At 33.6% G+C, this 22,843-nt stretch overlaps 5 protein-coding genes and 1 pseudogene across 6 annotated transcripts; 4 read left to right on the top strand and 2 right to left on the bottom strand.

Annotated features, from left to right (window-relative positions):
* Position 1: 1 nt before the first annotated feature.
* Positions 2-902, bottom strand: LOC120152204 (poly(A) polymerase I-like). Of its 2 annotated transcripts, none has more exons than XM_039164474.1 (4): positions 755-902; positions 559-646; positions 361-465; positions 2-150 (listed from the first exon to the last, which is right to left on the bottom strand). In XM_039164474.1, the coding sequence occupies exons 1-4, from the start codon at positions 818-820 to the stop codon at positions 20-22; spliced, it is 390 nt and encodes a 129-aa protein (XP_039020405.1). In that variant the 5' UTR covers positions 821-902; the 3' UTR covers positions 2-19. The 2 variants fall into 2 exon arrangements, with proteins under 2 accessions (XP_039020405.1, XP_039020406.1); XM_039164475.1 differs by having other exon boundaries at positions 361-475; positions 581-646.
* Positions 903-2,627: 1,725 nt separating this feature from the next.
* LOC120152360 lies at positions 2,628-3,428 on the top strand. The gene has a single exon (XM_039164594.1). The coding sequence runs from the start codon at positions 2,628-2,630 to the stop codon at positions 3,426-3,428; it is 801 nt and encodes a 266-aa protein (XP_039020525.1).
* Positions 3,429-4,799: 1,371 nt separating this feature from the next.
* Positions 4,800-5,650, top strand: LOC120152359 (annotated as a pseudogene).
* Positions 5,651-5,822: 172 nt separating this feature from the next.
* LOC120152455 (rab escort protein 1-like) lies at positions 5,823-10,498 on the bottom strand. Its single transcript, XM_039164674.1, has 9 exons — positions 9,758-10,498; positions 9,520-9,642; positions 9,293-9,392; positions 7,931-7,969; positions 7,572-7,818; positions 7,411-7,486; positions 6,795-7,032; positions 6,414-6,494; positions 5,823-6,221 (listed from the first exon to the last, which is right to left on the bottom strand). Exons 1-9 carry the CDS (start codon positions 10,441-10,443, stop codon positions 6,123-6,125), a joined length of 1,689 nt encoding a protein of 562 aa, XP_039020605.1. The 5' UTR covers positions 10,444-10,498; the 3' UTR covers positions 5,823-6,122.
* Positions 10,499-17,698: 7,200 nt separating this feature from the next.
* On the top strand, positions 17,699-19,076 carry LOC120152233 (HMG1/2-like protein). The gene is made up of 7 exons (XM_039164498.1): positions 17,699-17,880; positions 18,011-18,109; positions 18,215-18,272; positions 18,380-18,424; positions 18,562-18,642; positions 18,731-18,808; positions 18,913-19,076. Exons 1-7 carry the CDS (start codon positions 17,834-17,836, stop codon positions 18,925-18,927), a joined length of 423 nt encoding a protein of 140 aa, XP_039020429.1. The 5' UTR covers positions 17,699-17,833; the 3' UTR covers positions 18,928-19,076.
* Positions 19,077-20,586: 1,510 nt separating this feature from the next.
* On the top strand, positions 20,587-22,246 carry LOC120152229 (cancer-related nucleoside-triphosphatase-like). The gene is made up of 5 exons (XM_039164495.1): positions 20,587-20,685; positions 20,789-20,967; positions 21,354-21,438; positions 21,706-21,862; positions 22,031-22,246. The coding sequence occupies exons 1-5, from the start codon at positions 20,644-20,646 to the stop codon at positions 22,147-22,149; spliced, it is 582 nt and encodes a 193-aa protein (XP_039020426.1). The 5' UTR covers positions 20,587-20,643; the 3' UTR covers positions 22,150-22,246.
* Positions 22,247-22,843: the final 597 nt, after the last annotated feature.

Below are 22,843 nucleotides of genomic sequence, written 5' to 3'. Positions count from 1 at the left end.
ATTACCCTATAAATTCTAACTAAGAAGAATACCAAGAAAATTGTGACCAAACTTGTTTCAGATTTGCAGTGGTAATCACATCAAAATCTTTAGGTATTCTATTTAGTAGTAAATCTCTGACACAGCCTCCAACTAAATAGGCTTCAAACCCTGAAATACTCAAGGAAAATATAACCATGGGGAAAAGCAAGTAGCATTGCTTTCGATACAAAAATCTGTCCAAATGAGTAAATAGTATGAACAAAACAAACTAAGTCAAAAGATTCAACTTGCAATTTTTAGCTTAAAGAACTACATTAACGAGGCTTTGGGAACAGGAAACATTTAATAAAACAAACGGGTAATGTAACAGATGATTACCTCCTTTATGAAGAATATTCAATACAACCCAGGACGGATGCGAAATCATAGAAGCAGATATTCCCACCTTGCTTGCTTGGATCTTCTTCCATTTTGAGGTGTCAACTGCATCCATTTTAATAAAATTCGAGAGTTTAAATTCCCAGATAATGACTGAAAAATGCTAAACAGGACGTTAAATTAAATAAAGCATGATACTTTGTTGAAGCGCGGGATTAGGCGCTGGAACCATTTCAGAATATAATTCACCTTGCAAACTTCTTTCACCTAACGTGTGGTTCCACCTCTAAGCAAAAAAAAAAAGGTCATAGTTGGTTTTATGTCGAAAAGATATTCGACAAAATGCTACAAACAAAATAAAAAGACAAGTGTAAAAGAAAAAACATGGAGAGACCTGAAACCGAGTAAAGGATCTGAGAGAAGTGGAGAATAACTTTTTTGCTCTCATGAAAATCGCCATGGATATCTGTGTTAGGTCATGTTATGTTTTGTTGCTGGTACGCTCCTTGCTGCCCGGCCGGCTCCCATGACAAGGTGCTGGTACGCTCCTTCCTTGCTGGTACGCTCCTTGCTGCCCGGCCGGCTCTAAACTTTCGCGGTGAGCAGCCAATTTGTTTGGTACTTCTTTAGATTTGAGAAACGTCTTTGGGCTGCGGCCATATGGGCTCCGCTCGTAAACCATTTTTCTGTGATTAAAAACTTTGTCATAGCCCATGTCGGATTGGCTCCATATGCCTAACTATTAAGCTTTGTTTTGTATAAGGTCTGTTTTGTATAAGGTTTTGTTTTGTAATAGGTTTACCATGACTCATTTTAGCTAGCCAGCTACAATTGTCCATGAATGTGTCCTTCTAAAGCAGTAAAAAGATGTTGAATAAAACGTAACATTTATGTAATTATACAATAAAAATATGTTCAAAACTCAAGTTTCTAATGAATATGTTATAACTTAGCATTCAACCTACGTTGTTGAAAACTTATATAAACATTCTTTACAAAGAAATGTATGTGTTGTTGGTATTCATCTAAGAAATCTATAGCTAGAATTTAATTCGATATAATAAATATGTTTAAATTTAAATATATATGTTTAAACTCAATCAATTGAATCGTCTAATATATAAATATTCGTTATAAAGAAATGTACATGTGTCATTAATTTAATCGATTTATGCAATTATCTAATAAAAATATGTTTAAAAGTCAAGTATTTAATGAATATGTTCTAACTTAGCATTTGACCTCCTTTATTGAAAACTTAACATTTGACCTCTTTTATTGAAACCTTATATAAGCATTCTTTATAAAGTAGCGTATATGTGTTGCTCGAATTAATAAATATGTTTAAATCTTTTAACATATATGTATAAACTCATGGATCGAAGCATCTAATATATAAACATTCTTTATAAAACAATGCATATTTCTAAACTCGATCGACCGAATCATCTAATATATAAACATTCTTTGTAAAAGAATGCACGTATCTAAACTCGATCGATCTAAAACATTCTTTATGAAAGAGTGTACGTGTCTGAACTCAATCGACCGAATAATCTAATATATAAACGTTGTTTATAAAAATACGTGTGTGACGTTAGTTTAATCGATTTTCACAATTATTTAATAAAAATGTATTCAAATTTTAACGACTGAACTCCATTATTGAAAACACCTATACATGGGTCCTTGTCTTTGGCACCAATCCGTGCCTATCAATTAATGCATTCTCAACTCTTAATCATGTACATTAAGCGAAGGTTAATGAGCTATGAAGTCACATAAATGCTAAAGCCAGTCATTAATGAATTAAAGCTAACAAATCTTCATTAATATATATAAGGAAAGTTTAGGAGATTCTATCTGCGTGCCTGGATTTTCAAATTCATATTTGCTGTCTAATTTCATGCACCCCCACCCCTTAATCCACTTATATGGATATCACATAATTGTTTTCACATTTAAAGAAAAACAGTACCAAAAAAGCTTCATTTTTTTACTAATTTCCGGTAACAAACACGACGTTCTAATAATAGTTAATAATCCGCTCACTGAAATCTGATTTGCTATCCTCACCGTACGTTGAGCGATATGTATACATGCAAAGAGAGATGTAACATGTCAAGATGAACAGTGTCCTACTGGTATATGGAGTTAACGGGAAGTAACCGCCACTGAGTTCAAAAAAACAATATAAAAAAACAAGCGAAGCCCAGCGTTTTCTGATCTGTAAACAGTCATTTCCTTGATTTCTCCGAATATTGAACATGGCGGGCCCGAATGATCAACCACCGCAAGAGAAATCCGAGTCCTTTAAGCAGCAATCATCACAGGAAAATGACTGTCCGAATGAGAAAAGTGATGGGGACAATGAGGGTGGCGGTGGTGAAGGGCAAAATAAGACTGATGGTGTTGCTGCTGCTGTTGGTAGTGGTAGTAGTGGTGGTGAAGGGCAAAATAAGACTGATGGTGTTGCTGCTGCTGTAGGTGGTGGTGGTGGTGGTGGTGAAGGGCAAAATAAGACTGATGATGCTGCTGCTGCTGCTGCTGGTTCTTCCTCTTCACCGCCGATATCCACCAGAAAAAGAGGGAGGACTGATGCTGATGGTGTGGATGTCGGGTCCATCAGTGACAATGGAAGAGTTTCGAAAGAGACGAAGAAAGGGGACTTGGACGTTCCCAGTGTTGAACCTACATGTTACGTGTGTAAGAAAAGGTTCGGATCCTGGAAGGTGGTGTTTGGACATTTGAAATCCCATCCAAGGGGAACTCCGGGAGCGTTTCCTCATCCGTCGTTTACTCCTCCCGAGGGGTCACCGGAAAGGAACAATAATGATGAGAAGGCCCTCAAGGATCAACTAGCTCCCACGCTGTTGAACCTGGCTTATGAAACCATGCACAAGATGAGCCAAGAAGAGGATGCTTCTTTTTCCATGGGAGGAAGAGGGTGGGGCTTGGATATTGATCTCAATGAGCCTGGAACCAGTTTTCTATTGGATCTGAATAACCCTCCACCACCGGAGAAAAATGATGATGATGGTGATGGTGATGATGATGGCAAAAGTTAAGGCATGCAACTTCTCATGGTGTTGCAGAACAAATAAGATCCGTGATTTTCTTCAGAAAATAAAACATGTTTGCTTTTAGTTTCAAATAGTATCTGCCATTTCATCAATTCCCTGTATGATGCAACATCAAGTTTCAGAATGTTAAAGTTTGTGTTATCCGATGAAATTATCATCTAAATGCTCATCATCATATGTTTTCGTCTTTCAATGTTTCTTGCAAGGAATTGGTCATATGTCTATACAGATTGATGATATAATCAAATTGGTTTGCCCGCCTTGTTAAATTGGCTTGAGATTGAGTGTCGATTGGTGTTGATATTGCAACTAGAACGTCTAGTCTGGCTAGCAAAACGACTAGTGGCTTTGGGGTCCGAAGCACCTGACCAGGTCTTTTAGATTTAGGTTGACGTATATGTTATGGTGGATGATTCCTTCAAATGCAGACTACTTACATGTACATATTAAGTTTAACAAGTTATTTATATCCCTTTTCTCAGGTCACTACTTCATTGACATACTACACAAGATTAGATTTTTCTCCCTCTTGCATCACATAATCATTCAACGTCTTTGGTTACTCTTTTAACACATAACTCTCTTTACATCTAACGATAATCTTTTATATGATCTTTTTGGATTGATAAATTCACTTTCCTACATTAATAAATATATATACACATATTACATTAGAAAAAATTTGACATTGTACAAGTGTGTGTAATTTTATAGTTATGCATTTTAGGGTTTTTGAGAATAGTGATTGCACGAAGTTTAAATTTTTTCTAAAACCCTAAAATTTAATGTAAAAAATTGACATATTTACGTATAACCGTTACTTCTCGAAAACCCTAAAATTCAATGTAAAAAATTGACACATTTACGTATGATTGTTATTTCTCGAAAACCCTAAAATTTAATGCATAGATATCATATTAAACACACTTCATGGCATATCAAACGAAACACGCCTAGCAGGAAAAAAATTTCAATAACATGTATATATAATTATATACATATATAAATGTAGAAGAGTTAAATTAATTATACATCTTGTATGTGAATCTATATAAATTCAAATTTTTAAAGAAAATAACATTTTCTTATTACTAAAATCACTCGATAGGTTTATCCTGAAATCACAAAATGTGGGATAAGTTCATCTCACCGTGGCCTGTTTTTTTTTTCAGTTTATGTTCTCTTCTTTTTCTTATTGTTTCTCATAATCCAGAAGTTGCTTAAAGCAAAGGTCTAAACCAATCTTAAATATGTCATAATCAAATTATAGTACTGCTTCATGATATATCCTAACAAAGAAGCTTCTAAGTACTGTATATATATATATACAAATCACTGAAATCAGAACACAAACAAGCCCGGAGTTTCCTTCGCTCTTCACTCTTCACTCTTACTTCCTCTCTCTCTTATCATGGATCCTTACAAGGTACAAAACTGCATCTTCATTGCTGAATCTGATTTTTCTTTCTTAATTTCTCTGTCTTTCGAATTTCGGTTGATTTCTAGGGAAAAAATTAAGAACAAAAAGTATGTTGATAGTTGAAAGTTGAAACTTTAGAACAAAATTCAGAAGAAATAAAGCTAATATCGTTTTCTCTTTTGTCCCCCCAGCTACCAAGTTCAGTTTAGTATTTGTTTTCAGCTGATCTTACAGTATCTTCTGATAAAACTAAGTCCACTAGTTTATCTTGTAATCTTTATTTATCTTCTTATTGGAGCTATTTTTGGATGCAGCATCTTCCCTCAAATGCCTTCAATTCCCCATTCTGGACCACCAACTCGGGGACTCCAGTTTGGAACAATAACTCATCACTCACCGTGGGAGCAAGAGGTAATTAATATGTTACTTGTGCCTTTTACATTCATTCATTGTACCATTTTCACAAGATCTGGAGATGCTACACCATCGAGGACAAGGATTGAAGCTTTGGGTCAATTATTAGCAAAACATAGGACAGGAACCTGAAGTACACTTTTTTCTGCAGGTCCGATTCTCCTGGAAGACTATCATCTGTTCATGCATGAGGAGCCAGTGCAAAAGGGTCACTCACAGCATATCTCACCTTACATGTGCTGATTTCCTTCAAGCCCCTCGAGTCCAGACACCACTGATCGTCCGATTTTCCATTGTTATCCATGAATGTGGTAGGCCTGAAACTCTGAGAGAACCTCGAGGTTTTGCTGCCGAATTTACACGCCGGAGGTAACTAGATTTTGAAATGCTGTAAAAGGAACATAAAGGATACTACTAATTGTTTTTCGGGAGGCATTTTCAACCTTTATATTTTATTCGAAGAATGTGTGTAAATTAAACATTCAACAAATGCAAGCAACGGAAAACACCTCGTAACTGTCACTTCACGGGGGAAACGTTATTTTTTTACTGTTACATCAGGAATATAAAGGTAGCAAAATGATCTTGCCAAAATACAACTGGTAAAAGATGGATAGAACAAAAGTTTATACAAAGGGAAACCAAGTCAACAGTGGTTTAGCTATCCGAAAAATCACCATGTTTTGGAATTGTAAAATGTGTATCAAACTCCACTCCCTTTTTCCTTCGCCTCTTCAAATATATAATTAGATAGAAGCATCCCCCGATCATTGAGCACAATTTTGGAGAAGGATCATGATTGTTTGATGCTCCATTAAAGTGAGGATATCTCATTCCGCAAATCTTTAGGTCTCCGGTGAAACATCACCATCACCATCATCCTCATGATTCTCTGAGGATGTCTGTGGAAAGAATTCAGCCTCAGGGTAAATCTCCTTAAATAACTGTCATATTCCACAACCAGTATTACTTTCCGATTAGCAATCAGAAATGTTCAACATTCCGTAACTCAGTACAGTAGGAAAGTTCATCCCAAAGAACAAAGTACATGAAAAGCTCAAACAAAGCAACCCCAACAACAGGCAATTGTGTGTGTGTAGAATATTAAAATTTATAAACACCAGCAAATTATGTACCTTAACAGTAGCATCTATGAGATTATCGTAGTTCAGTTTACCATCTGGCATGGGAGTTGAACAGATAAAATCAACTTGACCCTGAAAATAAAACATAACTCTGTTGAAAGGGCGAACAATCAACCATATATTGACATCAACACAACACATTAACAAAACTCCAAGTTCTGACAACTGTTAGGCAAATTTAGTGATCCCATTAAAACCCTGTCCCAAGTGTAAAGCATTTTTGGAAAAAGTGATAATTATTCTGAAAAAAGAAGGCAGCACAGCACACTTATCCAAAAAAAAAAAAAAAGAAGGCAGCACAACAAAATAGAGGCCCATCGCTGCAATACCAAAACATTAACACACAAGAAAAAGTGACCATAAGAAACATACCAAAGTGAGCTCCTGGCTATACAAAGCACTCCAAAGTAAAGTAGGTTTTCCTTCTCCAGGACTTTCTGCAGTCCCATCTTGAACTACACAACCACTTTCTACAGTCTCACTTTGAACTGCAGCATTACTTTCAGAATTTATAGGAGGGGGAACTGTAAGAAAGGTGTTAATGACTGCATGAACTAACTTCTTCCCTTGATCATCGTCATTACATAATGCTGAGATATATAACACAAACCTGAATAAAACAGAGAGAAGCTTTTAGACTTTTGCATTAAGCAGATAAATTACACTTACTCCATTTTAGGTATGCATAAGATCTGAAACATTAACCAAGGTAAAAATAATAATAACGGTCAAGTTGTTCTGTTCACTTCATTATCAATAAAAACTTATATTTGAATTTTTTTAATGTCCAAAAGACAATACGACTAAATGCCAGGTAGACAATTCTCACTTCCCACAAAATTGATCACAAATGATAGTTACGTACAAAGCTAATTATGAAAAAAGCAGCTCAACAAGGAAGCTAAAAGACGGCAGTTGATAAAATTCACCATCACAAAACAACCGGAAGAAAATAAAACCTATCCTATTCAGGAACTAACAAACTTACATGCCCGGTGGACAAACAGCCAAATTGCTAGCTATTTGGAGAAGTCTGATTGAAGTAACCTGCTCAGGAAACAATGCTAGGGAAAAAAAGGAAAGCCGACAGTTATTGGTTTTTTATCTTAGTGTACAATCTTTAACAAAAGAAAAGGAAATTGTTCTTACATCTTGGAGGATATACAACCAAAAAGTTAGACATATCAGGCTTCAAAGAAGTCTTTGTGATGCATATTCCCCTCACAATCTTTCCTCTATCATCCTTCGGGCTGAAAAATGGAAGCTTTGCTTGAAGTGGAGGTGATGGGGATGAGCCTGTTGGCAATGTTACCTTAAAGGTTGGATCAAGGATCAATTTCTGGCTGAATATATCCTGACCTGAAGCTAATTTAACACCCTTGTAACACCCAGTATCCTGAGAAGTTTTCAAAGGAAAAAATATGAAGATCATTTACCTTAACATCATAACAGTCTGCTCAGCATAACAAAATATCTAACATGATTTACTCTGGCTTATGCTTCAATACCTTGTCTACAAGCAATGCAGTAACTGGCATACGCAATACCTGTGTCAGATATATTCAAATGGATTAGCATAATCTAACAGCTAAAACATAATAATTTCTTGAAAAATCAGGTTGTTTGGTGTTGGGCATCTCAAAGATATGAAATGACTGCAACCAACTCATAGAGGAAATGAATATAGCTAAGGAGAACTAAAGCAGATAAACTCCATTTACATCTCTCTAATTTCTTCAATTTGGAGTACACTCGGATGAATTGTACTTGGTAGTGGGTAGCCTGAAATGATTGGTAACTCAAGGCACCATTCCTATACAGTTTTATTTAAAAAACAATTGTAACTTTCTTCTGGAATTTTTCTACAGAATAACACTGATTTGATTGATTAAGGTTTCCCTTGGCATAAAGTAGTCGACAACCAAGCATTCAAACATCAAGCAACTGAACCCACTCAATTCACATGAAAGCATTTGTAAAAAATACCACATCAGCAGGGGTGGAGATAGAAATTTCATAATATGGTGTCATAATTTTAAATTATGATGTTTAAATAAAATCAAATAAATTAATATATAATATCAACATTCGATAAATTAATGTAAAATATAGCTAAACTAATAAAAAAAACTATTACAAAGCTATTAAAACAATAATCAAAAGAAAATATACATGCATACTAGGGGTGTTCATTTTTTGGTTTTAATCGAATTTATCGACTGAACTGAATTAATTCGGTGAAAACGACCAGCCACTAAATTAGTTTGGTTGTGGAACAATTATTTTTTCAATATTTAACAGTTAATTCGATTTGAAAGCAGTTAATTAACTAAATTAATCAAATTAGCCAAAATATTAAATACATATTTTAAGCTCAAATCTATTAAGAATTAAGACCAAATTATTTTTTAATCACTTTAGATCCATTAAATTATCAAGATATAATTAAAATTTGACCCAAATAAAAAATATCTATATTAAATTTAAATTAATCTAGTTAAAAAATATATTAAAACATTTGATTAATTCCATCATCGATCGAATTAATCAAACTTTATTCAATTCGATTAGATTAATAGATAAAGAAAAAAATGATTAATTCGATTAATAAAAATTTAGTTCAATCGGTGACTGAGTTAAACAAATGAACCCCTTAATACATACTGTGTCAAAACTTTTTAAGAAAGGGTGTTGTTTTCTTAATTTTATATTATATACAAATGTATATATAAAAATATGAAAAACAAATTGACACCCCTCAATAACAACAGGCTCCGCCAGTGCACATCAGGATAAAGAAGATAAAAGAAATGTAAACACAAATGATAAATACACGGGCAAGCACAAGAATTATCTCCTCTTCAACTTACATAGATGCAACCTTTGACAGCAGCACGACGGCAAAAAGCTTGGGATAGTTCTCCTTGCCCATAGATAGGATATAACAAAGCCCCAGATGCATTTTGAAACCTAGAGACAGGACATTATACATAAATATAGACTGAATCTGCTATAACAAGTTCCTGTCCAAATTTCAACATGGAATTGAAATTTTTTAGTTGAAGGTTTGACTTGCATAATGAACATAAAAGTTAACCTGCCAATGGATGCATTATACAGAGCCAGCCGATCGATCCCATCTTTTGTCTTCAGCAAATCTCCACAAACTCCAGTATCTTCTTGATCATAATCCGCCATTGCGATCGCATACAGTATAAACCTGCAAAGACGGGGGGGTCGCATGCGGTTGAGAATCACGCCCATGATTTGAAGCAATGAGGAGGACAACTAGAGATGGGAAAAACAAAAAAAATGAAAATTTGTGACTAACAGACGATTTAATTTTGTGCGGCAATCCCATTTTATTCAAGAAATCAACAAACGGGCTCAACAAATCCTCGTCGGAAATCTTGAGGTCTTCTTCGCCAGCCAAGTGTCCCTGCACCAGCTTGAAGAACCTCATTAACAGATTCTTCTCCATGAGTCCCAGGCTCTTGTCTTTGAATATGGAAGCTCTGGAATCCGGCACATTCAAGAGATTCCCCTTGTTGTCCCCTACAAAAGTGGCGTCAATACTCTTGAACTCCATGTACTGATTAGCTCCGTTATTTAGTATCAATTCGATAGATTTATCGGCACAAAAGAAAACTCGAGGTCCGGCCACATCGAGGTTGAATTTTCTGGAGTATTGATCGAGGTCAGTGGAAAAACTGGAGATACCGATGGAGGAGTAGAGAGGACGAGTAGATAAATCTAAAAAAGAAAAATGGTGATGTTCGTCTGAAGAGGCTGAGGGCGGTGGCGATGATGAGGTTGAGTGGGAGAAGAGGAATGAGGGGAGATCGGCGAGAGGGAGAGAAGAGAAGTGGGAGCCGTAAAAGGGATTGGGATCGAGGTGGAGAACGGATTTAGAGGCGGTGGAGGCGGCGGCGGCTATGATGGATTCGGGAAGGCCCGTGCCTATGACGATGAGGTCGAAGGTGGTTGGATCGATTGGAGGGTAGGGTGGAATGTCGTCCATGGCGGAGCGAAGGCAGAAAAATCGTAAGAATCTAAAGATAAAGGAGCCTGCAGTTTATGGGTTTCTTTTTCGACACAATTACGGTTATTGTAATTTTAAATAGGGTAAATTATATAAATAATCACTAATTATTAAATATATTTTTTTACTCATTAAAATTTAAAAAATAATAAATTGATTATTAATGTTATCGATTTGTAATAAATTAATTATTTTACGTTAATAGTTGTTCACGTGAGTGATGAAAAGCTGAGTTGAACCGTTAATTGCTTACTTAGCTCATTGATCAGTCATCTCTTGAACTTTTAATAAAAACCCAAAGTGAAGCCACAGTCTCTCCAACTTTAAATAAAAAAGAGCAGTTCAATGCCTTTTTCCCCATGCCTCTGTGAGCGTCTCGTTGTTCTTGAGCCTAGCAATGTCGGGATTATGAACCAAAGACAGTATGCTCCGTCAGAGAAAATCAAGGTCAGGTCTGAAATCGGCATCGATAATGACCACATATTCATAGTGTTCCATGTTAAGCTTATCCCTTTGCTCGCCAATATTTGGCACTCTTACTCCACTAGTATTTGCTTTCAAGAATCCAACTATGTTTAATGCATTTCACAGCTAAAACAATGGTGATCTGTTAGCGACTAGTTTACCTTGATTGTAGGGTTGGTCGAATTATTGAGCACTTGATGTTGAGACGATCCGTTGGCTATGAAACCACAAGTCGTTCCAATCGAGATTTTGTAATCTTGTTTTGATTCAAACAAGCACATCATCATCAGAAGTAACCCAAAAAAGCAGAAAGAACATTGGAGCGGAAGAATGGTGAGAAACCGACCACTTTTTCATTGAACATTTAGATTTGGACTTAGACAACGGGAAAATTCGAGCTGTCGAGTTCCTCGTCGTCTTGCATGGGCTGGTATCATTCCTCCGATTTTTTCCAAAAGAACTTGACGAGGATGGTGACGATACCCATGTAAACACGCTCCATGAAGAGCATGAGCGACACTTGAATATTCAAAACCGAAGGGAAATTTCAGTCATCATCCCCGTGATGATTAAAGCAGAGATGAACTCGTATCTGTAAGGTTCCACCAGTTTCTCCTCTTTTTCAAATGAATATGCAAACTTTGTAGTAAATACAAATGATTAAAGCTTCCCAAACTTATCTCCAAGAGCAGCAAATTTCAGTCAGAATCAGGGAAGAGCACTAAGCTCAGCTACGTGCATGAACGTGGATCATAAACCGATTTTTTTCCTTAAGAACTTCACGAGGATGATGACGATACCTATGTAAACAAGTTTGGATGGACCCATTGTTAAAAATGTAAAACCAGAAAAAATGAAAAATTACTTCTCATATCCACATTAACACATAAACTTACAATTTGTTCACAATATATACAAGTATCAACTCTAACTACCTAACGAATTCAAAACTGCTTTTAACTAACTAATAACAGAAAACTAATTGTAATCTTAATACTCCCCTCAAGTTGGATGTTAAAAACTTTTTAACTCCTAACTTGGATAACAAATAACTGTGTTGCTGGCTTCCCAAGGCTTTTGTTATGATTTTTTGCATGCTGCTCACGTGTTGAAACATATTCGGTTTGAATCATTCCCTTCTGAATTTTTTCTCTCACAAAATGACAGTCAATCTCAATATGCTTTCTCATTTCATGATACGCAGGATTAGCAGCTATTTGAAGAGCATCCTTATTGTCACAATAGAACTTTATTGGTTTCAAGCCTTTTATACCAAGTTCTGCAAGTAACCCTTGTAACCATACTAACTCAGAAGTAACTACTGCCATAGCTCTATATTCTGCTTCTGCTGAAGATCTTGCTACAACATTTTGCTTCTTTGATTTCCATGAAACCAGTGAATCGCCAATCTTAATATAAAACCCTGTAACAGACTTTCTTATCATTGGACATGACCCCCAATCTAAATCACAATAGGCTGAAATTTGACAATATGTAGAAGTTATCAACAAAACTCCATGTCCTGGTTTTTTCTTTACATACTTGACTATTCTTAAAGCTGCCTCCATATGAGACCTCTTAGATTGCTGCATGAATTGACTGAGAAAATTCATTGCATATGTAATGTCATACTTTGTATATGTCAAATAAATCAATCTCCCAATAAGTCTTTGGTAAATTTATTTATCTTCAACCAGATCATACTTATCTTCAACATTATGTTGCACAACTTTATCATAATCCAAAGAAGTCAATTTCAAATTTTGTTCTAATGGAGTGGCAACAGACTTGGCCTCTTCCAAACCAGTATCTTTGATTAACTCAAGTACATTCTTTGATTCAAAAGTATACCTTCCTTTGATCTTAATACTTCAATTCCTAAAATAAATACTTCAATTCAAAAAATCATTCATCTTAAAATGATTATTCAAGATTTGCTTCAATTCAGTAATCAACACACTTACTATCACCTATTATTACTAAATCATCAACATATACTAACAACAAAGACATTTTAACTTGTTGCCTCTTGATGAACAAAGAATAATCATACTTGCTCTTAACATAGCCAGTTGAAATCAAGGCTTCTGTAAGTTTCAGATTCCATTGTATGGAAGCTTGCTTAAGGCCATACAATGATTTTTGCAGTCGACATACAATCCTCTACCCCTAACTGCAAAAACCTTCTGGTAACTGCATATAAACTTCCTCATAAAGATATCCTTGTAAAAAAGCATTGAAGACATCCATCTGCAATAATGTCCAATTGAAGGCAGAAACAAAAGCTAAAATGGTTCGAATAGTAACCATTTTGACCACAGGAAAGAACGTATCAACAAAATCAATTCCCTCATATTGATTATAACCTTTAGAAACCAAACGAGCTTTATACCTCTCAACTTCACCTGATGCTTTGTACTTAACCCTGTAAACCCACTTACATCCAATAGGAACTTTTCTTGGTGGTAATGGAACAAGGGACCATGTTCTATTAGATTCCAATGCATGAATTTCCTCTTGCATTGCTTGAACCCAAAGGGGATTTTGAACAGCCTCAAAATAAGATTGAGGCTCAGAAATTTGAGAATGGAAGACAAAAAAACTTGAGTATGAGTGGGAAAATGAGAGTAAGAAAGATAACTAGAGCTTAAACCTGGTGAAGAAGATTGACAAGAACAGACAAAATTATTTAACCAAGAAGGAGGCTTAGACACTCTAGAAGACTTTATAAAAGGGACATGTGCACTTATTGAAGTAGAAAATTGGACTGGAACCTGAGAATCATGTTCATTATCAGCAGAAACCTGCTCAGTATAAACATTATTTTTGAGGAACAAAAGTATGAGAACTTGGAGAGGTTAATACTAAAAAATCACCATTAGGAACAAAAGGAATAGATGGGAAAAACAAAAATAGAATCATAAAAGGAATAAAAATGATGAAAAGGAAACTGATCTTCATGAAATTTAACATCTCTGCTAATGAACAATTTTTTTGAATCGATATTAAACAACAAATAACCCTTTTGAGTTGGAGAATATCCCAAACAACAGAAGCAAAAGCACGAGAATCAAACTTATCACGATGAGTGAGATTTGTTGCAAAACATAAGAATCCAAACACTCTAAAATGATCCTAAGTAGGTGGTTTATGATATAAAAGTTCAAAAGGAGTTTTCCAAGACAAGACTGAAGAAGGCAACCTATTAATAATATAACAGGCAGCTAACACACACTCTCCCCAGAATTTGAAAGGAACTTGAGATTGAAAACAAAAAGCTCGAGCAACTTCCAAAAGATGCCTATGTTTACGTTCTACAACCCCATTCTGCTGAGGAGTATACACACAAGAACTTTGATGGATAATTCCCAAGGATTCAAACAAGGGAGAACATTCAGAATTAAAAAAACTCACGACCATTGTCACTACGTATGACTTTAACTAAGACATAAAATTGAGTTTGAACCATCAAGATAAAGTTTTGAAGACAAGAAACAACATCATTCTTAAGCTTTAATAAGTACACTCAAGACATTTTAGTATAGTCATCAACAATAGTAAAAAAAACGTTGACCAGCATGAGTTGAAATACGATAAGGTCCCCACAAATCAATGTGAATCAATCTGAAAGGATTAATAGTTCTAGAACTACTAATTGGGAATGTAAACCTAGACTGTCTAGCTAAAGGACAAATAGAGCAATTATGAACATAATCATAGTGTAAAGCAGTGTTATGATGTCGTCTCGACACATTTGAAATGATTTTGGAATTAAAAGCTTGGGTGAGAATTGAACCACCTTTAATTTCTACTTCACAAAAGAGAGGGGAACAAGGCTTAAAAATGAATTTTTTTTACTGTTTCTGCTTAACAATGTGGGGGAAATGTGGGTTTTTTTCATTTGTAAATAGAGAAAATTGGGAACAAGGCTTAAAAATGTACTTTGAATTATTTTTGAAAACTTTGAATAAATTCAATTCAAGTCCAAAAATATTTTACCTTAATTTGTTATATCAAAATATTATAAAACATGATTCAACATCTTGAAAATATTTTATGAAAAATTATTTATAGAATCGCAAAATACAAATCTTAACAACTTAATATATTTAAAAAAATCATATTATATCAAAATCAAAGATAAATTTAAAGTAAGATATGGATTTAAATATGATGATATACATGACATTTTGACCCAAAAATCACTCTAAAAATAAAATATTTTCGATCATTTATCATTTCTCAAATATTTCTCAATCTAACATCCTTTTGGAAGAGAGAGAAGATAATTATCAGATTTCCCCTTGAAGGCGCATCACTTGGGGAGAGCTTTACCCGGGTTTTGGATTCCCTGGAAGGTGCATCCCTTAGAGCGTGCCTTCCTCATTTTTTATTATTTTATTAAGTAATTTTTGTATTCAATAATTTTTTATTATTTTATTATTTAATTGTAAATTTATTTGGTTTATATATATTATTTGAAGTTAAAAATGACATGTGGGATGTTGTGATTGGATGCTAATCATCATTTTGTCAATACAATAAAAATATGAAATTATATTCTTTTTAAATTTTTAAATATTAGGAAATCGATCATATATTATTTAAATTGTTAGAATTTATTATTAGAATTACAAGATATCTGATTATTCATTTATAAGAAAGTTGATGTAGAGGTATGTACGCTTTTTAATTTTAATTTTTTGTTTAATTATCTTTATATAATTAAACAAAAACATTAATAAAATTATTGAATAAAAAATTAATTAATAAAAAAATAGGGAAGGCGCGTCTCAGGGAGGTACCTTCCAGGGAATCCAAAATCGGAAATATTTTATTTTTATAGTGATTTTTTTTGGGTCAAAACGTCGATATACATTCTAAAGTCGACGAGTCCCGTTCAAATGAAACCGTATCATCAATAAGAAAGGCGACAGTTGATTAACTACATTAGCAACATCACACTCTATAATAATTGCAAGTCAATCTAATTCACTCGTCAAACGAATGCCAATGGTAAGAACGTGGGCTTCAACCACACTTGCATCCATCAAGTTAGCTATCGATTGAGCGTTACCAACAATAATCGTACCTGGAAAATTGTATTAAAGAATTTTAATATCTAATATCAGCGTGAGGCAATGGATGGCACGAATAAACAATAAATACAACAAGCGCTTTGAATGCAGATTGTAAGAAACGAACAATGTAAGAATTACCCAATAGACATCCCTGATACAAGTAAAAGTTTGGTCTGTTCTAAATGCTTCACGAAATAACAATAAAATAAGTGAAATGATGAGAATAAAATAGATACATTATAAACATGTATATTTTTAATGATTAAATATATTTTAAAATATTATATATATATATATATATATTCTATCACACTATAAATTATTAATTATCAACACTTAAAATTATAAATTTAAATATTATATAATTAATCAAGTTATGATTTGAAATTTTTAATGTTTATAAATTATAATATTATATATAAATTATTGAAAATAATTATTAATTGATAAAAAATAAACACATGTATACATATAAAATACGTATAGAAAACTATAAATGAATCGTACGAAAACAAAAATATATGAATATATAAAAACAATAATTATGTTTAAAAATCGTATAGGATTTCTTTTCATATATTTGTACTTTTTATAAGTACCTTGCAATTTATTCTCATAATTTTTAATCAAATTACATATACTAAAAGAGATTTTAAATATAATATCTAACCCATGAATAACGCACATTTATTATCTTTAATTTCCATACAATTGTTTAACAAAAAACTTTGTAGGAACAAAAATATTTTTTTTTGGACAAAAGGTCATCATGATCTTTGTACTTTTGAAGAAAAAAAAAATAATGTGATAATTGTATTATTTTTTTTTCTCTTGATGTGATAAGAATCAATGACGAGACAGGAAAGATTTACTTTTTTAAACTCCCGTCTAAACGCGGGCTCCAATATTTTTCGTTATTCGATTTTAACTTTTTATATACTTCCTCTTTAGTACAAAATCCCTTTGGATGCGTTTAGTTCACGTAATGGAAGATTACCAGTGAGAATGTAAGATTACCAGGGAATAGGATTACTGGGAATGTTGTATTTTGTGTTTGGTTGGCTTAGCAGAAATATAAGATTACCGTGTTTGGTTAAAAAAATAAAAGATTATTGGAATGTATATTTGACCAAATTGTCCTTATTATATATTTGTTTTTTAAACAAGTTGAAAAATATTTATATATTTTTTTAAAAAATTTAAATTCATAAAATTTATATAATTTTTTTACAAAATTAAAAATATAAAAAGGTTTAATGAAAGGGTAAAATTTTATTTTAACCCCTGAACTTCATATAAAATTTTAATTATAGAATTTTTTTGTAAATCTAAAATAGTTAAGGATATTTGTAATTTAACATTCATATAATTTTTATTATTTAATGATAGAAAAATGACATTTAAAAAAAATTAAGGGCATTTTAGTCCAAAACGCCAGGAATCCAACAATACCTAAAAAAATAGAGGTAATGACATTCCTGATAATATACCTTAAAAAATACACTATTGGTAATCTTACATTACCGGGAATGAGATTCCCGGATTAACCAAACGGGAAATATAAATTCCATTCCCATGAGAATCTCACATTCCCCATCCAAACACCCCTTTAGTTTTAGGCAAATCCCATTCCCCCACACTCCTAACCGCTCTAAAGTACAAATCTGAAAAGAACTCTCTCCTGTATCTCTTCGCCTACTTATTTCCCAAGGCAAAGCCTTCAGGTTACTCAGGGCACCGACTCAATCCCCTATTAAACTGGTTCTGACCGAAACCTGAGTGTTCCTTTTTGTTTTTTTTGCCGATTTTTCTTAGGATTCATCATGAAAAGTGGTCAAACGAAGTCTGATTCGAGGAAAACTGGCAACAAGTAATTTTGCACTGTTCTATTCGATTAATTTGTGTTTTGCTTCCTAATTATTTTTATATCAACCATGAGGGACGTAAGATCTGCCGAGTTCGTCACTGAATTTATTTCTGTATTCGATTTTTTTTGATAGACTGAAAAGCAAAGGCGCTGGCGTTGGAAAGCGTGCGAAGAAGGCCGCCAAAGATCCAAACAAGCCAAAAAGGCCTCCCAGTGCTTTCTTCGTTTTCATGTATTATATATATATATATATATATATATTCCCATAACGACTTATTTTGCCGCGTGTTGATTATTTTTCCTTATTATTCATTACACAATTGATTGATCAATTAAGGGAGGAGTTCAGGAAGCAGTACAAAGAGGAGAATCCTGAAAACAAATCCGTCGCTGCTGTGAGTCATCATTGTTAGCAAAAATCCTTAGTCTCTTTAGTTTCTCTCTTCAATTTGATAATTAGAATTTGGATTCAAGATCTTATTTGTTAAATTTTTGTATTCAGGTTGGCAAAGCTGGTGGCGCGAAGTGGAAGAGCTTGACAGATGCTGTGAGTACTATTCTTTTCTTTTTGCCTATTTTGGTGAAAATCATATAACGCTAGTACTAGTACTATATTTTAGATTTTAGTTACTTGATAGACTTGTATTTTTCAGAAGAATTTTCTAATATCTTTCGGAATTTCAGGAGAAGGCTCCTTATGTTGACAAGGCAGAGAAGCGCAAAACTGAGTACAACAAGAACATCCAGGCATATAACCTGAAACTGGTAAATAATAATATTTATTTTTCATTATTATTTGTTGTTAGTTTATGCAATTAATACCATAGATTTAATTTTGATTTTACGTTTGTAGGCTGGTGGTGGAGGAAACGAAGATGAATCTGATAAGTCAAAGTCTGAAGTTAACGATGATGAAGGGGGGAGCGGAGAGGTTGGTTCTAATTCAACTTACTCTATCTGGAGATTAATAAACAAATGTGATTTACTGTTTTCTAGATTGGATTTTAATTTGTTTAATCTTCTGTGTTATTGCAGGATGAAGATGAATAATTTGCTGATTAGATCTGGTTAGATTTATTCTGGATAGCTTGCCCTTCTTAGATATGAACAGTTAACTTGATATTAATAGATAATAACCAAGAATGGAATTTTAGATTAGATAACAGATGGATATGATGGACTAGCTGCAGCGGTAACTTCATGGATATTAAATATCAATAAGTTTGTGGTTGACCTTTCTGTGTTTTTACTTAGAAATCAGTGTTTAAAGTTTTAAGCTTAACCCTTGTGAAGTGGTAGTTTTTGCGTATTTTCTTCATCATTATTAAACATATCCATCCCTCTCGAGTCTCTCCCCATCTCACCTACCGTCTCATATATTTTCTTGTACCGATTATGGGATATATTGGCGTAATTGGCATCTATGCTTGAGTTTACCATTTGTATGGCAAACATTTATCAGTTTTTTGCTCAAATCTTTTATACGATCATTATACCATATTTTGATTTTAAAAATAAATCACAATAAATATTTTTTGTTTTATATGATCCTTAAATCTTATTTATTTTAATTATAGGATAAAATATGTAATTATGAAAATTTAACAATAATATCACTTGATAAAACAATATTTAAAATTCTAATTAATTTTGTAATGAAATCTCTCAAAACATACAAATACGTTTTTTTAGCATTCATACTATCCTGTATTATATAACAAGAATTCCAAGTACATATAATAATGTCAACTAAAGAAATTAAAGTATCAAAATGGTGAGTTCAATATATAAGGATGGGTATTCTATTCGGATTTGAGGGTTTTAACTTGACTCGATTTAGTTGGATTCATGTTTAATTTAAAAAAAATTGAGTTTAGGTTGTGTTGTGTCAATTTTTTAAGGGTTAGGTTAAGTTCATATTTATGGTGAAAATTTTTGATTTGATTTGATATAATATTATAATTATCCCTTAACTATTTAAGAATAATTGTAATAATATTCCTTTCTATATTAATTTTTTAATTAGATATTGAGTCGGATGGAGTCCTATTGAATACAAATCAGATTGAATGCAAGTGAAGGAGTTTGATATTCGGATTTTGTCTGAATGAGTAAAAAAATTGACTCAACTTGAAATATAATTATCCCTAAATATATATATCTAATAATATGTATTGTAGCTGAATTTATTTCTTATTGTATATAAAACATTATTTGAACGTAATTCTGAATTTATTTTAAAATTATTCAATTAATTAAACAAACCATTGGTGTAATAACAAATGAATTTCGTTGTATCAAATAGTACTATAATGATCCCAAATTTGAATCCTTTCTTGAAAAAGTATCTAACTTATTTCTTACTGATCAACAAGGTAATGACATGTGTTGTAATATTTATTATAAAATATTAGTCTATCAAAGAAACTGACATGGGTATGTCTCATAAACTCTGTTAATGATAGTGACTCTAAGTCTCTAATGAATGTTTTTATTTTGACGACAATAGTGTAATTCCTCTAAACGTTTAGTGACTACTTCTGTGATTTGGCCATAGTTTTTCAAAAGGATGAGCACTGTTAAAATACCGACTTGCGGATCGTACCTGGGCACTTGACCAATGGTCTGAGGCCCAAAAACTCTAGAAATTGAGTGAATCCATGACTTGCCAGAAAACTGTGTATCCGTCCATTTGTATATGCTAAATACTAATAGCAATGGAAGTGGGTTCTGTATCTACCGCGTAGTCCCGTAGAGAGTGGAACGATGTCAGGTGTTGGGAAATGCTTCCTCGTTACTGGCCCTCCGGTAAGTAATGCTATTGCTTTCACTTTTTACTGTAAATATTAAGAACGAATTTCCCGTTTTCGCAATATTCAGAAATTCGGGATTGAGATTATTAAACGTGCAGGGTGTTGGTAAAACCACTCTGATTATGAGAATTTGCGAAACCCTGAAGCTCTCCAATCCCAACATCAAGCTTCAGGGTTTCTACTCTCAAGAGATTCGGCAGGGAGGTGAAAGGGTTGGGTTTGAAGTCGTCACCTTGGATGGTCGCAGAGGTCGACTCGCCAGCTCCACCATTTCGAGGTTCCCCCCTCAATCTTTTGATTATTTTTTCCTTACTTTAGTAATTTGGGATTAGTGTAAGCAAACGCGGTGCTTGCCGCAATCAAATTCTAACTGGAATGCAGATTGACAAATGTTATAATTGAGACTGATTCTTACTTGTGGTGACGAAAATGAATAAGGGAGAATTTTTTAGGTTTTGTGATTGATCCTAGGGAAGCTCATGCCTAAAATAACCAATTTGTCCATGTTCTAGTTTTCCTGTGAATGTGTTTGGCAATCTGTTTCTCATAGCTTAGCTGTCTTTTTGAATTGATTGTAATGATTCTGACTATAAATTAATAATAAAGTTTCTTTTATTATCGGGAAAAAAGAGTCCGGCTAAGTCTCTCTTTGCTATTTGACAGTCCAGAAGCTCACCGGTGGCCGGCTGTTGGGAAATACAAAGTGGATATAGCATCGTTTGAATCATTGGTATTGCCTGAATTGAAGGTGGCTGTTTGCTTGATGCTTTGTGGGTTTTATGGTTATGCTCCCTTGACCCTTATTCCCCTCCCCCCTTATCCATAAAATCATCTTTCCCAATAAATTTTATCATCTTTTTATACGTCAAACTAATATTGTAATGTACTAGTTTTATGGTCTAATCTTCTGGGTTAGGAATTTGGCGTTGACTGTTTTAAGTTATGCATGTGCATGCTCATTTCATTTGTGTGTATAAAAATTGTTTGAAGGCTAAACTATACTGTCTGTTGTTAGATCAGAGAAGATACCGATCTCTTCATTATTGATGAAGTTGGTAAAATGGAGTTGTTCAGTTCATACTTCTTTCCAGCCATTCTAAACATTCTTCAATCCAATATTCCTCTTCTCGCCACTGTCCCAATACCAAATTTTGGCAAGGATTTGCCTGCGGGTAAATATTTCTGTAGTGATTGTGTACCTTTTCTTTTTTTAATCCTGTTCCCACTTAATTTGATATAAAACCATGAAAGACTGAGACTTTTATTATTGCTTAAGGTGAATCTGCATCCCTTTTGTTTTTCATTGCTAAATTTGTATAGCTCTGTGTAAATTTGTGCAGTTGTAAGGTTGAAGAATCATCTAGGTGCAACCATTTTCACGTTGGATAAAAGCAACAGGGATGTGACGAAAGAACAAATCTACTCTCAGTTGGTCGGTATGCTTCATAAACCTAGATAAAGAACTAGGTTACAGATTAAAACTTGTCTCTGATGATGTATCTGGTGCACCCTATGAGTAATGGATAGTATGCCATGTATTGAACCTTTTTTTTTAATCTTTTCTGTACATTTCGTATATGCTGGCTTTGGCTTACAATATATAATTCTTTTTCCTCTCCAATTGGTTTCTTCAGCTGTATATTCTGTGTTTTCCTATGGGCACCTAGCTCTACCATAGAATATACATGTATATTAATATATTATGCTTAAGATATATAATGCTTTTCAACACATTTTTAGTTGTTGTCTTGGCTTTGGGAAGATGAAAGGAAACAAAGTGAATATGCATTCATGCAGGCTAGTTATCATTGCATAAGCGTGAAGCTTGCTTTCTTCCATTTTAGCCTAAACTGGTATTTATTCTGTCTTGGTTTAAAAAATTGGGGTATTTTCTAAACCAGTATGATCACAAATCATCCATCCAAATTTCCTGACCAATTCATTCCTGGTGCTCGGAAGATGAACTACAAAGCATATTTTGTGGTGATCCATGGCATCACATATGACTACGTTTTCATTTTTTTGGTTTAGATTTGATTTTCCATTTTGTTTATTTGTCAATCTTTACTCGTTAGTGCTGTTTTAGAAGAAAGTAAACGCCACCTCACGAACACAACTAATAAAGAGTTGTAGCTCTACTACTATTAAAAGAG

This window comes from Hibiscus syriacus, unplaced genomic scaffold (assembly GCF_006381635.1).
Source record: "Hibiscus syriacus cultivar Baekdansim isolate YM2019G1 unplaced genomic scaffold, ASM638163v2 tig00111088_pilon, whole genome shotgun sequence".
Lineage (NCBI taxonomy): Eukaryota > Viridiplantae > Streptophyta > Magnoliopsida > Malvales > Malvaceae > Hibiscus > Hibiscus syriacus.
Note: the sequence above shows the minus strand (reverse complement) of the source record. Positions and strands in the feature narration are given on the sequence as shown.